Source organism: Molothrus aeneus, chromosome 4 (genome assembly GCF_037042795.1).
Source record: "Molothrus aeneus isolate 106 chromosome 4, BPBGC_Maene_1.0, whole genome shotgun sequence".
In the NCBI taxonomy this organism is placed as follows: Eukaryota; Metazoa; Chordata; class Aves; order Passeriformes; family Icteridae; genus Molothrus; species Molothrus aeneus.
Genome location: NC_089649.1, coordinates 66,784,780 through 66,799,366, shown reverse-complemented (window position 1 = coordinate 66,799,366; position 14,587 = coordinate 66,784,780). Strand labels below are relative to the sequence as shown.

The following is a 14,587-nucleotide window of genomic DNA, read 5'->3' as shown; positions in this document are numbered from 1 at the left end:
ATATAGGCAATTAAACTAAATTTAATTAAACTAAGACTCAGCTTTATAAGTTTGTATGGTAGGTTAAGCAGAAGACATATATTAACCTAATATTTAAGAAAAAAGTACAACCTTAGTATATTAATAACCATACCCAGGAATAACAATTGCCATAAATATTTTGTTTAATTTAGCAGGAAACCACAGATTTTAACAACATCAAAAGATCATTAGCTTAGTTCTCATCCCCACATTTATCAGGCCAACATTTACACTATAAATCCACAGCTGCAGCCCAAAGCTGAAAACATGCCAGCAATATGCATAGGTTGTATCAATATTTGCACATGGAGCCTTGAACATAAATTAGTTGACACTCAACACTTCAAGCTTTCTCCCTGAAGTTGCAATATTTAAAGGTTAAAGATTAGACATGCTCCCTCTTGTGTTAAACTAAGAATACATGAATGCATGCTGTTTTCTCTGACATGATGGTTGCTTGGCCATCTGTTCCATCAAGCAACCCCTTTAGCTCTGGCTACTAACGTCTGACAAAGCTTCACCAAAAACCCTCCAGTTTAAAGACAGATACAGTCTGAGCACATAACCTGTACCCACAGAGTATCTGCGTTACATTAAACTAGCTACTGTATTATCAGAAAGGACTATTAAGAGATTACATGTAAACAAAACCTGTTGCAAATAAGTGTCTTGGACAAATACATACATGACTTGATCAATTACATGGCAAGTCACACTTCTTCAATCCCTACAGGCATCACAGAGTTAAGGTATGCCAGGTTCAAGCTGCTCAGTACCATTAATCATGGGGAATACTGAAGAGCAAATTTCCTTCTAAATATTAGCTTACAGGATACTTGAGACAGACAGGAAGAACAGGAATATTTTACAATGCCACATAATTATGTTTGTAAATACAGCAACAATTGAGCAAAGTTTTCGATCCTCCACCCAAGCAGCTCAGGGTGAACCATTCCCATTGCACAGAGCCTTAATGGAGTCAAAATCCCCCTCATAAAAATCCTCTTGCAGGATCTGGTCCCAAGATCGTGTCTGGACATGAATGCTAATCCCAGGCATAACTAACGCAAAAGTTTTACTAACACACTTGTCAAACAAAGGCTTTGCACCTGGTGTGGGCTTGGTAAATTATGTTTAGGCATACATTTGCTGGTTATGGTCAGCATAAGGCTGAATGCTAGGGCAGCTGTGAGTAAATATCAGTAAAAAGAGTCGAGAGCCAAAGAGAATCTAACACTCAACTACATGACTTCCCACATTCCCTTCTATTTACCCCCATCCCTTTGTGGTGGACAGATACTTTCAGCGCAATGAGATGTATGTGCATTGGAAATAACACCACTAAATATCCTCAGGAACATACTTGCTCTTTCAAACCATATAAGTTAAATGTGTTTGCGCCTCCTGGAAGCATTGGCGTTTATTTCCCCTCAGTCTTCTGCAGACCAGTAAAAACACAACCACAATGTTTAGAGAGCATAAAAATCATCACGGTTATTGATAGGTACAGGGTTTGGGGTCTCTTTAAAGCTTCAAACTCAAGCAGCACACTGCTTGAAGCACATTTGCTGCCGGTGCATCAAGAAACTAAACTTTTGACATCGACTTCAGCAAGAGAATGAAGTTTGTATTTACTGCACGGGCAGGTGCTATGGGCACCTTTCCCTTCCTCTGCAAGCTCGCTGTGCTGAAGGTCTGTCCCAGTGCCCTGTGTCACTCTGAGGTGCCCGGGTCACAGCGAGGAGCCGAACACCGAGACACTGCCCAGGAAACAGCTTTTATATTAGGATTGACACTCCAAGAGCGGTTTTATTCCCTCGCACACACACGAGTAGAAACTCCGCAGGATCGCGTCCCATTTCTTTTCTTTCTTTTTTTTTTTTTTTTTTAATGGAAACACTCACGTACGGCCGGCAGAGGAATTACTGCTCGCTTAAACCGGTGCTTGTCACCTTACAGGGACCGGCCAGAGGTCAGCGGGTCACGCAAAGCCTCTGAGCGCAGCCATGGAGATCCACAGCCCGCCGGGAGCCCGCGCACCCAGAGCCGACCGGGGCAGCCCCAGCTCCGCACCTGTAGCGCCGGCTCCGCTCCCCGGCGCGGCCGCGAGGGCAGCGCCGCCCATGAAGGGACCCCCAGAGCCCCCGGCGGCCGAACGGAGCCGCCTCCCCTCCCCACCCCGTCCCCCGCGGGGCAGGCGGGACCGGCCCGGCTGCGGCAGGAGCTGCGCCCGCCCCACGCCTCCGCTCACCGGAGAAACTCGGCGCCGGCCCGGGGAGCCGCGGGCAGGGGGCTGCCGCCGTCTCCGCTATTTAAACCTCTTCCCGCCGTCTCCGCCTCACTGGCTCCCACTCGCTCCCTCCGCCCCGCGGAACTCACAGGGGCGGCCCCGCCCCTCCCGAGGTACACACAGCCACACGCCGCCCGCCGCTCCGCCCGCCCGCCCGCCCGCCCCAGACGCACCGCCCATTGGTTCAGCAGCCTGCCCGTCAACATGAGAGGCTACAGCATTGGCTGGCGGCGCTGTCAATCACATCCCGCCCCGCCCTGCGCCCCTCCTCTCTCCTTCCCGGACACCTCGGGGGTGTTAAAACGGCCGTTTGAAGTCACCAGCAAAATTTACTTTTAGGCCTCGCCCACTGAGCCCGAGAGCACGTTCTGATTGGGCCGTAGGAAATGGCTCTCTGCCGCCCCTGAGTGGCTGGGTGTCCATAACCCCCCCCAAATCCCGCCTATCCCGATGCCGTAATCCTATTTGATTTGTCCGCGCATCCCCGCGGCCCCGCCCATTCCCACACCGCTACCCATTCAGTCGCGGCTCCCCGAGCTCTGGGGCGGTGCCGACACTCACGGCGGAGGAACGGGAGGGAAGGCAGCCGCTCATTGGCCGGCTCGCCGTCGCTCTCCCTCCGTCACCGCCCCCGCGGAGCGTACCAAGCCGCGGCGGCGCGGGGTGGCGGGAGGGGGGCGCGCGGCGTTGGTTCGGCCCGTGTCCATGAGGGCCGGGGCGGGGCGCGTGCCGTTTCCCGGCATGCCGCGCGCGCCGTAGGTAGCTCCCGCCGGGACGCGCTGGGAAGGAGGGCGGGAGGGAAAGGAGGGAGGGGGGAGGCGGCCGGTGCCCGATCCAAGATGGCGGTGCAGGAATCAGCCGCTCAGCTCTCAATGACTCTGAAGGTGCAGGAGTACCCCACTCTCAAGGTGGGTGCCGGGCCGCCCCCCGGCGCGGGGGGAGCGCGTTAACGCCCTCAGCGTCCCGCCCGAGCAGCGCTGAGGGGGAGCCCCTTCTCCCCACCCTCTTCTCCCCGCCTCGGGAGCCCCGGGGCTGTGGGATGGAGGTTGGGAACGATTCCTTTCGCGTAGTTCCCGCCTGTCCTCGTTTTTCCTCCGCTTGACGTCTCGGCTGGTGCCGCTCCGCTGCTGCTCTTCCCATCCCCCTCCGTGGAGGGAGAGGGACGTGCCTGGAATATACGGCTCTTCCCTGGTGTCTCTGTGCCCTGAGGGGACAGGGGAGGCCCCCGGGCTACGCTGGGGACACAAAAAGAGCTGGAAAGGAGCTGGGAGATAAGTGAGGTCCTTGTGCTCGCGGGGTGCTGTGAGGGGGGAGTGGGCTCGGACGGAGCCAGGCTGGGGGAGAGGGGCTGGGGCGTGTGAGTGGAATGTGCTCCCTCAGGAACACCGAGGACTGCCTGAAGTGCTCATCCCAGATGATTATCTGCATCTACGTGGCGTTGTTAGGAGACGTGTTAAAGGGGAGGGAGTGGAGGTGGCGGTGTAATATGGTTCCCTGGCTGCTTGGTCCCCCGAAGATGGAGATGAGCTTAAAATATAAAAAGGGACAGACGTACTGGAGGGCTGTGGAGGCGAATAAGCAAAATGCAGTTTGGTAAAAGCTGTTCCTTGAGATACTGGGGCTGCCTGCAGGATGGAGGTCTCCCAGGACTGCATAGGTGGTCTCGGGCTTTAAGCAGGTGTTGTGAGGCAGGTGAAGGACTTGGCGATGACCTTAGCGCTCAGTGCCTCCGAGAACTGTTGAACTGCAAGCATGATGCTCATAGGAATCAACGGGAACCTTTGTTTGAAGTGTCGTGTTGTATATACAGGAGGTTTACCACATAAATAGCAGCAGCTGTGGAAGGGACCTGGGTGAAGGATCTCTATTGTAAAATGCTTATTTAAATATCTCTCGTGTCAGGGTGTCCACATTTTGTCGTCTATAGGAGATGTTTATGCAAAGTCAACTTTGTTGTGCTGAGATCATGCTGTCCTTCACACGCCGAGCATTGTGTGCTCTTTACAGTGTTGGTTCTGCGGTGTTGGTTCTGTTCTTCTTGTGCATGTCCTCCTCCACCAGCTCCATTCTGCTCGGGTCTGAGAAGCAGAAGGACAAAGTGTTGATTCCCCTTTTTACATGTGAAGGCTCCTTTCTGTCGCCCAGAAGTACTTTGAACCTGACAGCATCAGGCTTAAATTTTAAAATAGCTGTAAAGAGCTCTCTGGCACTTTCCATAGCCAGAACAATGTGAAGGCATTTAATGTTAAGAAGATAGTTTTAAGGCTGCATTTTAGGTGTATTCCAGTTGTTGCCACAGCTTTGGTCGCTACATTCCTGAAAAATTACTGGCAGTGAGGATCAGTGAGTTTTTTGTTTTGGTGCTTATGACTTAAGATGAATTGTCAAAGTGCCAGCCATTTCAAAGGTAGAGAATATTTTGGACTAATTATTTTATTTTCACAAGCATTCTTTTCCCCTAAAATATCTCAACAAAAATATACATAACAGAATGGAATGTTGTTTGTAAAGTTAGCAAGCTAAATAGTAAGAGGGTGATACACCCTTGCACTGAAATTCCTAATTTCCAAGCAAAGGTGATGTTTATTGACTCTTCCCAGCAGCCATTCAACTTTTGGGTTGTTCCTGTAATCTTTAGTAACATTTTTCATTGTTTAAAAAGACCTGCCAGAACAGTGTCTGCTCAAATCTTTTGAATGTGTCCTCTGAAATGTTCTTAACTGTGAGTCATATATCAAAACATTTTACTGGTGGAGGTGAAAAAGCAGCATGGAGAAACGAACAGTAAGGCTAAAGTCTACTAAAGTAAGTTGATATGAAATCTCATTTTGGTCTTTAGAAGTCAGATGATGCCTACAGGTTTCTGTGGGACTAAGAATCTGAATTTTTATTTCCAGTTTATTTAAATGCTCTGTAAAATGAATGTGTACCACTGTTTTTTTTTTAAATTCACCAACATAGTAGCTCAGATGTATCTCTTGGAGCTCTGGACACTGGTGATTTTCCCTTATGTGAGTAAAATATAAAAGATTGCAGACTTGTATTGAATATCCTTCCTGTTTCCTCCCTCTAGCTTCCTCATGCCAGCATCACTAGATAATAGTTGTGTAATAGTTCTACATTTACAGTGTGTTCCACAGAGTGCTTTTCATGTGAGAGAGTGCTTCAGACTGCAGAGGGAAATCCCTGCTCCAGAGCTAAATTGTGGCTGCTGCTGGAGTGGAAATACTTCAGCAGTTCAGCTCAGGGGAAGTAAATACACTTCTTCAGCTGAATCTACAGAAGCTCTTTAAGTGTAGAAAATAATTCTTGAATATTCCCCCCTGCTCCCTCCAGTCCCTTCTCAAGGACAAGAAGGTTGTCAGCTATTCTTCTTCCAAACGACTGTGGAATTTTTCTTTTTTTTTTTTTTTTTTAATCCTACTGATGGGGAATTCTGTTAGTCTCAGATGAGAGCATGTAAGATGAAAGCTGACAATTTGAAAATGAATGAATGAATGCAAACATTGTTATTGGAGTTCTTTGCTGAAAATAATAAACAAGTGATGACAGGAAGCTGGATAATTCATCTATATCTTTAGAGTATGAATAATTATTAAAGTGATAGCAAGCTGTATAGGCTAAGACCCCAGAAGTGGAAGATGGAAGACCCAAAAGCAGAAATTGCCACTTTTGAAAATATTCTGGTCTGTTTGCTGGTAAGCAGTTTTGGGTTAGCTACTCTGCTACTGCTTTAAAAAAAGTTGAAACAGGAGAGTTGTAGAAGCACAGGATGTGTCAGTGCCTTCTCAGAGCTACTCTTTGGTTTCTTAGGGAAAATACTGGCAGCAGATTTAAGAAGATACTAATTTCTCATGGAAATGCAACTTTTGGATTGTTGCAGGGAAACATGTAGGAGACTGGGTTATATGAAGTGCATGTTGTGTCTGTCCCGAGTCCAGAGCAGCTGAGGTTAGACAGGACCTCTGCAGACAGTCTAGTCCAGTATCCTGCCCTCCAAGCAGGGTCAGCTGGAGCAGGTTGCTCAGCACCGTGGCCAGACTGTTCTCAGTTGTCTCCTGAGATGGACACTCCAGCCTCTCTTGGCAAAGCCAGTCCAGTGTTTGACTGCTGTTGTGGTGCCAAAAGAATGTAATCTTTTGTTGACAGGAATTTCTCTGTATTTCAGTTTGTGCCCATTGCCTGTTGTACTTTGATGGGGCGCTGCTGAGAGGAGTCTGGCTCCATCTGCTTTGTTGTCCCCGTCAGGTATTCATTCATTCACACACCTTGATAAGGCTTCCTCTGGGCTGAACAATCCCACTCCTCCCAGCCCTTCTTCCCACCTCCCATTCTCCAGTCTGGTAGTGATCTCTCTTTACTCATTCCAGTGTGTCCATGTTTCTGTTGGATGGGGGAGCCAAAACTGGACACAGCACTTTGGGTGGGTCTAAGTTCCATTTAGAGCAGAGGGGAAGGATCACCTTCCTTGAGCTCCTGGCAGTGTTTTTGCTAGCACAGCCTGGGGTGCCATTGGTAGCCTTTGCCTTACGGGCGCGTTGCTGTCATGGGCAATTTGTCCAGCAGGACCCCAGGCTCTGTTCTGCAAAGCTGCTTCCCAGGCTTTGTCTCCAACTTGTCCTGGTCCAAAGGGTTGTTTTTTCTCAAGTGTAAGACTTTACATTTCTCTTTATTGAATTTGAGGTTCTTGTTTGCCCATTTCTCCAGCACAGTGAGATCCGTGGAATGGCACCACAAGCACCTGGCATAGTAACAGCTCCTCCTGGTTTTGTGTCCTCTGCAGGCTGGGGAGGTGCACTCTGATCCATCATCCAGGTCACTAATGGAGATGTGAAACATCTGAACAATCAACTTTTTACCCAGTGAAGCAGAAGTGCACAATTAATTTTTTGAATAACTGGTTGCAGTACTTTATTTTTTCCCCATGTTTATAAGCTTTACTCTTAGTTGGTTTTGAACCTAATTTTAAGAGTCAAGAGTACTTTTGTCAAAACTTTGAAAAGGTAGCAGCAAAACTTGTTCAGTGAAAGTGGTTCAAGCGGGACTGAAGACAGAAGTAACAACTTGTAACATTTAGTTCACTGTCTGTGCATCCATGTAAGAAAATCCAAACACGTATCATGACAGAATCATAGAATGGCTTGAGTTGGAAGGGACATTAAAGATCATCTTGTTCCAGCCCTCCTGCCAGGGTCAGGGACACCTTCCACTACACCAAGTTGCTCAATGGCTTATCCAGCCTGGCCTTGAACACTTCCAGGGAGGAGGCATCCTCAGCTTTCTGGACAGCCTGTGCCAGTGTTTTACCATCCTCACAATGAAAAAATTTCTTCCTCATATCTAATCTAAACCTGCCCTCTTAGTTGGAAGCCATTCCCTCTTGTTCTGTCGCTACCTCCTGTTGTAAAAAGTCCCATTCCAGCTCTCTCATAGGCCCTTTTTTGGATTATCTAAGCGCTTTTCAGACAGAAGGTTGGCAAAATAAGCTAAGCCTGGATGTTGGTGACAGCTCTGCACTAACTCATCATGAACACTTATCTCACACTAAATCCATCTTCAACCTGGGTGCTCTGACTCACCAAGTGTGTTCAATGTCCATGCCGAGCGTTCCTGTGCTGCTGAATAATGCACTTCCTGTTTTGACACATGGTGTGTGTGTGTGTGTGTGTCAGCAAACAAGTGTGAAATCTTTCCTACTGCTGTTGCTTTCCTGCACTACACTCTGTTCTAAAAACACTCTTTTAAGAAAAAGCTAACACTGGGGCTTTGTAAGAAGTTTGACGTTGTGCAGTAGCTGAAGAAATTGGCTCATTGGTTTCTTTTTCACCCCTGCCCACTCACTATAAAAAATATTTTTAAGTGATTACTGAAGGAAGGAAACACAGTAGAAGTCAGTAACAGTGTGGTCGTGACCTAGAGCTGTTGCTTGGTTATTAGTACCCCATTGTGCCTGTAGGAAAATACTTGAAGAAAGCTATTCTCAAACATCTCACAGAAGATGTCCTGCTAGTGTCTTCCAAGTGAACACTTAGCTGATGTTGCAATTGCTGGTTGCACCATACTTGATTTGTAGTGTTTTCACAGGACAGTGGCCTGTGGTCTTGTGAGTTTCCTTTGTGTATGTTTGGCGTAGCAATAGTATGTTTGTGTGGTAGCTAGCACATTGGGATCTTAAATGTTAACAAAAGACAAGACTTGAGTCTTAGCATAGTGAGTGTTTTTCAAGAGCTGGGAAATAAGTAAAGATGAGCTCCAAACATTTCCTAGCTACTGTAATAGGAGGAAAGTGCTTCACTTGGTGTGCTCCCTAAGCATCTTGCCACTGTCTTTCAAATCAGTAGTTCCTGTACAATCAGCAGAAGAGTACCTTTCAGGCTCACAGGGTTAGGGAAGTACTGTTCTGGCAGATATGCTGTAAGGGCACACTGACAGCATCCATCAGTCCTTGTTAAGTCAAAAAGCTGCCAGAATTGTGCACTTGGCCTCCCACAATCTACAGCCTGAAGATTCACTATGTGGGAAGTATTTGCTAACCCAGAATGTGAAATATGCCAAAGTAATTGATTACTTACAATATGTGACATTTGATTTAAATAAAGCAGTTTTTAAGATACTTTTGATAGTCAGTAATTTAACTACTTCACAAGTTCTTTTGATTTATTTCAGCTTTTTTAAGAGCTCTGTGGATTAACTGGACTTGTAAATCAGTGGACATGAAAAAAAAACATAATACATTGAGTAGGACTTTGGTCATTCATATATTCTAACATGAGTCTGCTAATTTGAATCAATAATGTGTAATTGTCTTAAAAGAAATGCTGTCACTTTGGCTGGAATAGGTTATTTTGGGAGCAATTTGATTGGAAATGGGATCTCTAGCAGTATCATGGTGTCTGGACTGTGCAAACACACAGAAGGACAGCAACCTCTTTCATTTAAAGAGGTGGTGCTGTGATCAAAATGAACAAATATTTGGAGAAGAGAGAAGGATCAAAACAAATGGAAGGACTTGCTCAGGACACAAAACTGCTGAGTGACCTTAGCTTTGGCCAGGGAACAATGCTTAGGTTCTTGTTAGTACTCTTACTAAATAAGAAAAGCAAAAGCATTTATTTTGAGCTGTAAGTCCAGGGTGGCAGCTATAAACAAGTGCCTTGGAAAGGCCTCTGATGTCCTCAGGGTTGTTCTAGACAGGCCTCTAAAATGGCTGTCAACCTCCTTCTATAGGGATGTAAGACAATTTTCTGTAACTGTAAAATTGCTTTGTAAAGCACTTCATTTGCTTGTAGGAAGCCTTGTTCAAAAGTTGATAATGTATTCAGAAATAAGTTTCTTGCAGTTTGTGTAACAGGATAATATTCTGAAGGAGTGTGATTGCTTCTGTTGACTAAGTATATGTGTAGCAGATGGATAGCCCAAGAATTTTTGCTGTTCATTCTCTCCTGTATTGAAGTAGCAGCTTTGAATAATATAATGATGGTTTCTTTTGAGACACAGCTGCTCTGGAATGCACAGTACTGTCTTCCTGAGTTGTAAAACTGACTTCTTTGTAACTAAGGCAAGCTACTAGGCTTTACCCTTCCAAAACATGGAAACTGTTTTTAAAAAGAATTGCTTTTTAAAAATCCAAGTTACCTCCAACTGCTTTTAGGCTTATGAAATTACTTAATTTGTCTCTATATCTCTTCAAGATTTTATTTTAATGCTTTTACCTAATTAACCTAAATCTAGACATTATTTTAAGCCGTCTATTCCTCAAATATACTACTACTCTTTTAACTTTATTTTCCTTTTCTTGTTTTGCCTAGAACAAGGAAAAACTATTACTATTTTAAGGAATTTATAAGAGCTCACTGAAGAGGTGCTGATGTCATTTACATTTTGGATAAGTCCAGTGACAAATAATGATGCTGACTCTGGTCTGAAGTAATCCAAGAATCATTGAGGAAAAAATGAACTACATAAAAATACAGAATTTCAATAATTCTGCAAGGAAGTTCTTAATTGTTATTTCTTTGAGGGAACAGTTTCAGTAGTTTATTGTACCCTGCCTCATTTTTCTTTTGCATCATATGTAAGAGATGTCCTCTACTTTTCTGTTTTGTTGAAGCAGTGAGCGTGGTGTTCTAATTTAGTCTCAAGAAAACAGCTGAATGCTTGAAGGTGTTTCTTGTGAAGTTTTGTTTTTCTCTTGACACTGTTTATTAAAACTCTTCAGGAGGGGCTTAATTTTTCTTCCATGTTCCTATATTTCCGTGTTCTTGCCTAAAGTGGTGCTAAGTTCTCTTTGCTTTAGTTTTTTGAAAGGCAATTTCATCACTGCACCACTCTTGTTTTCCCTAGTTGTCTGGCCAGGCTAAATTTCATGTAGGGGCATTTGAAAAAAGCTTATTTATATCTCAAAGTCTTCAACAGAATTGTCTTGGAGACCTGTAGATTCATCCAAATCTCTGGTGCTTTTCAGGTGTTGTAAGCTAACACAGTTGAGGAGGGGAAGCACATCATTTTTCTGCCCCTTGAAAGGAGAGCATAGTTCTGTAATGGTTCCCCCCACCGAATCGGGTAGGACTCTTTTTATTTTATATTTCTTGAAACACTTTTTTTTTTTCTGCCCCCTAATTTTGTGACTTCATGTACTTGGTAAGATTTTTACAAATCCATTTTTAGTTCCCTCCTGCTCATGACTGAGTTAATTTGAAAAGATACACAATGTAGGTTTTTACGTTTTTTTAAAAAATCACATTTTATGTGGGAAGGACTTACTTTCAGCCAAGATACTTTAACACTAAGGATGCACACAGAGATCTGTCAAGTCAGGATATATAGTTAAAGTTCCCTCTGTAAGAATTCGTACCAGTTAGACCCAATTAACTACTTTATATCAAATACAGCAAGAAAATGGGTGTTCTTTACAGAACTGCAAACCTGTGTAAGTGATGCTTGTTTCTGTTGTCTATACTGTTTTCTATGAAAATGAGTTTTTAGAAACTTTGAAAATTCCAGTTTACAGGAGCCTTGGAGAATAGTTAATGATCATACCTATATAACCAAATACTTCTTCCTTCAACTGACTTTTTTGAAGTCTCACTTTTACTCTGTAATTCCCAACAACCAAATGATAGCTATACAAACTGGTTTTTACTTTTTTCTGCTGCATCTGAACTAGTTTCATCCATGCAGTTACTGTGGGCTAGAAACATTTTGTATTATCTTGTGATCTGAAAGTGATTGTGTTGTAGTTTCCATTTTTATTTGGAGCTCCTTAGGGTTGAATCTGTATAAGTAAAAAAGGAATTTGGCCAGTGTTCAAGTGTGAGAACTGGTGTGCTGAAAGTCTAATGTAAGGCTAAAGATTTGGAGGAGAATAAAGGCTTACATTTTTTTCAAAACTTCAGTCATGAAACAAATGTGTAATTCAGTCTTTCAGTATTGGTCTGTACCACTACCAAGGTAGAAAAACTTGTGGGCAGCATCAAGGTGGTATTTGGAATTTTGCACAGTGGCCCTTAGACTTTGGCCTAACATCCTACACTTCCAAAGGAGGAGAAATGCAGCACATAACACTTGTTATAAAAAGATTTTTTGTTTTGGGAGAAATCTCTTTCTCCTGTGTTGAGTCCTCCTCTTAATTCTCTGATGAATGCTCAAGTAGTCTGGGAATTTTGTTGGATAGCTGTGGAAGAAAGGCAATGTAGAAGACTGTTTCCATGCTTCTACTTCAAGTAAAATTTTAGTGAGATTTTTAATATATGTAATTGATTTTTCCCTTCCAGCCAATTGCTTATTGATGCAGAAATAGTATCCTGACTAATCCAATATGGAATAATGTACATCAGTTAATGTGACTTTTTAAAAGTGCATTCCATGTAAAGATATTGGAGTTGTTCTTAAAAAACTGAAGTGGGCAGTGAGGTGGACTTGGTTGATAGTTTATTCATATTACTGAATGTTTTCTGGAGATAAGCCTTACCAGGAACTCTTGCAAGAAAGACTGAAGTCCTTATGCAGATAAGGAACAGGGCAAGATAAAAAACAAACATCAAGATTTAGTAGCCAGCTGTTCTAATGGAGGAAGATTGGTGTTAGGATTCTGCTGGCATCCTGGTGATACTCAGCTCTTTGAACAGCCTGGAAGAAAATGTAAGTGCTGAGATGAAGCAGTTTCCTTGATGGTACTAAGATAATTGAGGTATTACAGATGTAGCCAAAGTGTGAACCATTAGAGAAAAAATAGTGAGACTGAATGGGCGTTAAAATATATTAAATTCAGTATAGATAAATGCAGTGTGATACAGTTTTTAGGTATGGTGAAAAGAAAATTAATCATAGTCTTATACATATATATATATATATATATATATATATATATATATATAATAACTGAGTTGGAAGTGATCATCATTACTGAGTGGGATCTCAGGGCTAATGGTGAATGTTTTGTATGAGTGGTCAGGTTAATGTTAACAAACACAGGGCAGAAGTGTTGGGAAGGGAACTGTACACAGCAGTTAAAATCCATGGTTTCTTTTTCTCTCAAGTAGTATGAGTTACTCTTAATTTCTCCCTTCTCTCATCCTGAGAACGGGTGTAGTAGAACTGGAAAATGGCTACAGAAAGGTGAGAATGATTAGAGAGATGGAATGACTGTCTTCAAGGAGTGGTTCAAAGAGTCTCTCCAATCTCAAGATACATGAGGAGTATGTAGGAGAAGAAGAGGGTTCCCTTCTTTGCTTCCAAAACAAAAGGGTTTTAAGTCAGTTGAAAAGTCAAAACCAAAGAGTATTTCTTCACATAGTTGTGAGCCTGTGAAATATCTCACAACAGGATGTTGCAGTGCTAAAATTCAGGTCAACAGCAACCAGAGTTCATGAGTGAGAAACACCCTGTGGTGTTAAATTCCCATCTCTGGCTCAAGGAGTCCAGTGAGACTTTGGGATTAGTAACTTTGTTCTTGCCTTTTTTCAAGTGCCATCCTCTTTCTGGATACCATCAGAGAAAAGATAGTGACAGAGAGGGGTGTTTGGTCTTATCTGGTACAGTCATCCAGATCTTCATATGGAAATGTGTTTGATGTCTAAGTTAGCAAAGATGAATTCATTAAATTAAGGTAGGAGAGTTCTTCTGCAGACTGTTAAATTCAGGCTTCTGCTCGAACCTTGGCTAACTTCAAAACTAATCTGAGTTGCTCAGAGTCCTGCCAAGTTCTGAAAGTTTGTGAGGGTGGAGATTCCGTCACCTTTCTGGGCTGCTGTTCCAGTGCTTACCAAGTGTTCTGATTGAAATATTTTTTTTATGTCCAGCTGGAATTTTCTCTAGTGACACTTGTCAACTCAGCCTCCTTCCTTTTTGCTCTGTAACTCCGGAAGGTCTGGCTGGCTCTTATCTGTGACCTTCACCTTTGGATGGTAGAAAGCTTTTATCAGATTGTGCCGCTTCCAGCTCCCGGAGCCTTCCCTTCTGCAGCAGCGGAAGCAAGCCTGCCCCTCTCAGCTTCTCTTGGACATTTGTTTTTTTAATCCTGCAGCCAGCTCACTGTCATGGTGGCAGCCTTCTGGACTCTCTCCAGGTTGTCAGCATCTCTTTTTTAGTGGGGGGGGGAGAGTGACCTGAAAACCAGACTCAGTATTCCAGATGAGTCTGCATGAGTGCTGAGCATTAACAATCACTCCTCTCAACCCACTGCCTTTAGTCTTGCTAATGCAGCCTGGGATGGGGTTAACCTTCACTGCCATGAGAGCCTGTTGCTGATTCATGTCCCACCTGCTGTCCATCAGGACCTCTGTGTCTTTTCTTGCACTGGTGGTCCTGGGCAGTTACTCCACAACCAGTGCTAAAGGCTGGAGTGGTTTTGTGCCCCATATTGGGCCCCGGTGTTTGCCTTGATTACGTTTCATAAAGTTCTTGCTGTATTTCTCCAGTTTGTAATTTTTTCTGAATGGCAGCTCTGACACCCTTTTATCAAGCACTCCACCAGTTTGCCCTCTGTGTGTTCTGTAGTGCAGATGGTTGAAGATGACCTGTTTGTTGGAGTTGATAACATCCTGGAGACAAGCAGTACTTATAATTGGCCACCAGGAAGCTTTGGGACCACTGACCATTATTCTTAGAGCCTGACTAGTCAGTCCCTAACCCATCTTGTGTTCAGCCATTGAGTCCATGTCTCCTGTTTGGCCACAAGTGAGACAATGTCAGAAACCTCACTGCTATTGGCATGAAGGGCTGCCAGTGTGCTCCTGCCATTGAGAGACAGTTCATCACTGAAAGCAAACAATGTTG

At 44.0% G+C, this 14,587-nt stretch overlaps 1 protein-coding gene across 3 annotated transcripts in view; it reads left to right on the top strand.

The window, feature by feature from the left end:
* The first annotated feature begins 3,055 nt into the window (after positions 1–3,055).
* MAEA (macrophage erythroblast attacher, E3 ubiquitin ligase) overlaps positions 3,056–14,587 on the top strand; it is a 49,910-nt gene continuing 38,378 nt past the window's right edge. The window contains exon 1 of one of the 3 annotated variants that reach the window (XM_066548742.1): positions 3,056–3,070. Coding sequence is in view for 1 of the 3 variants with exons in the window: in XM_066548741.1 (XP_066404838.1) it covers positions 3,151–3,219 (69 nt within the window). In the remaining 2 variants the exon portion in view is untranslated. Of the gene's footprint in view, positions 3,071–3,092; positions 3,220–12,436; positions 12,452–14,587 lie in introns of those variants that run through there. The other 2 variants (XM_066548741.1, XM_066548743.1) reach the window with 2 other exon arrangements.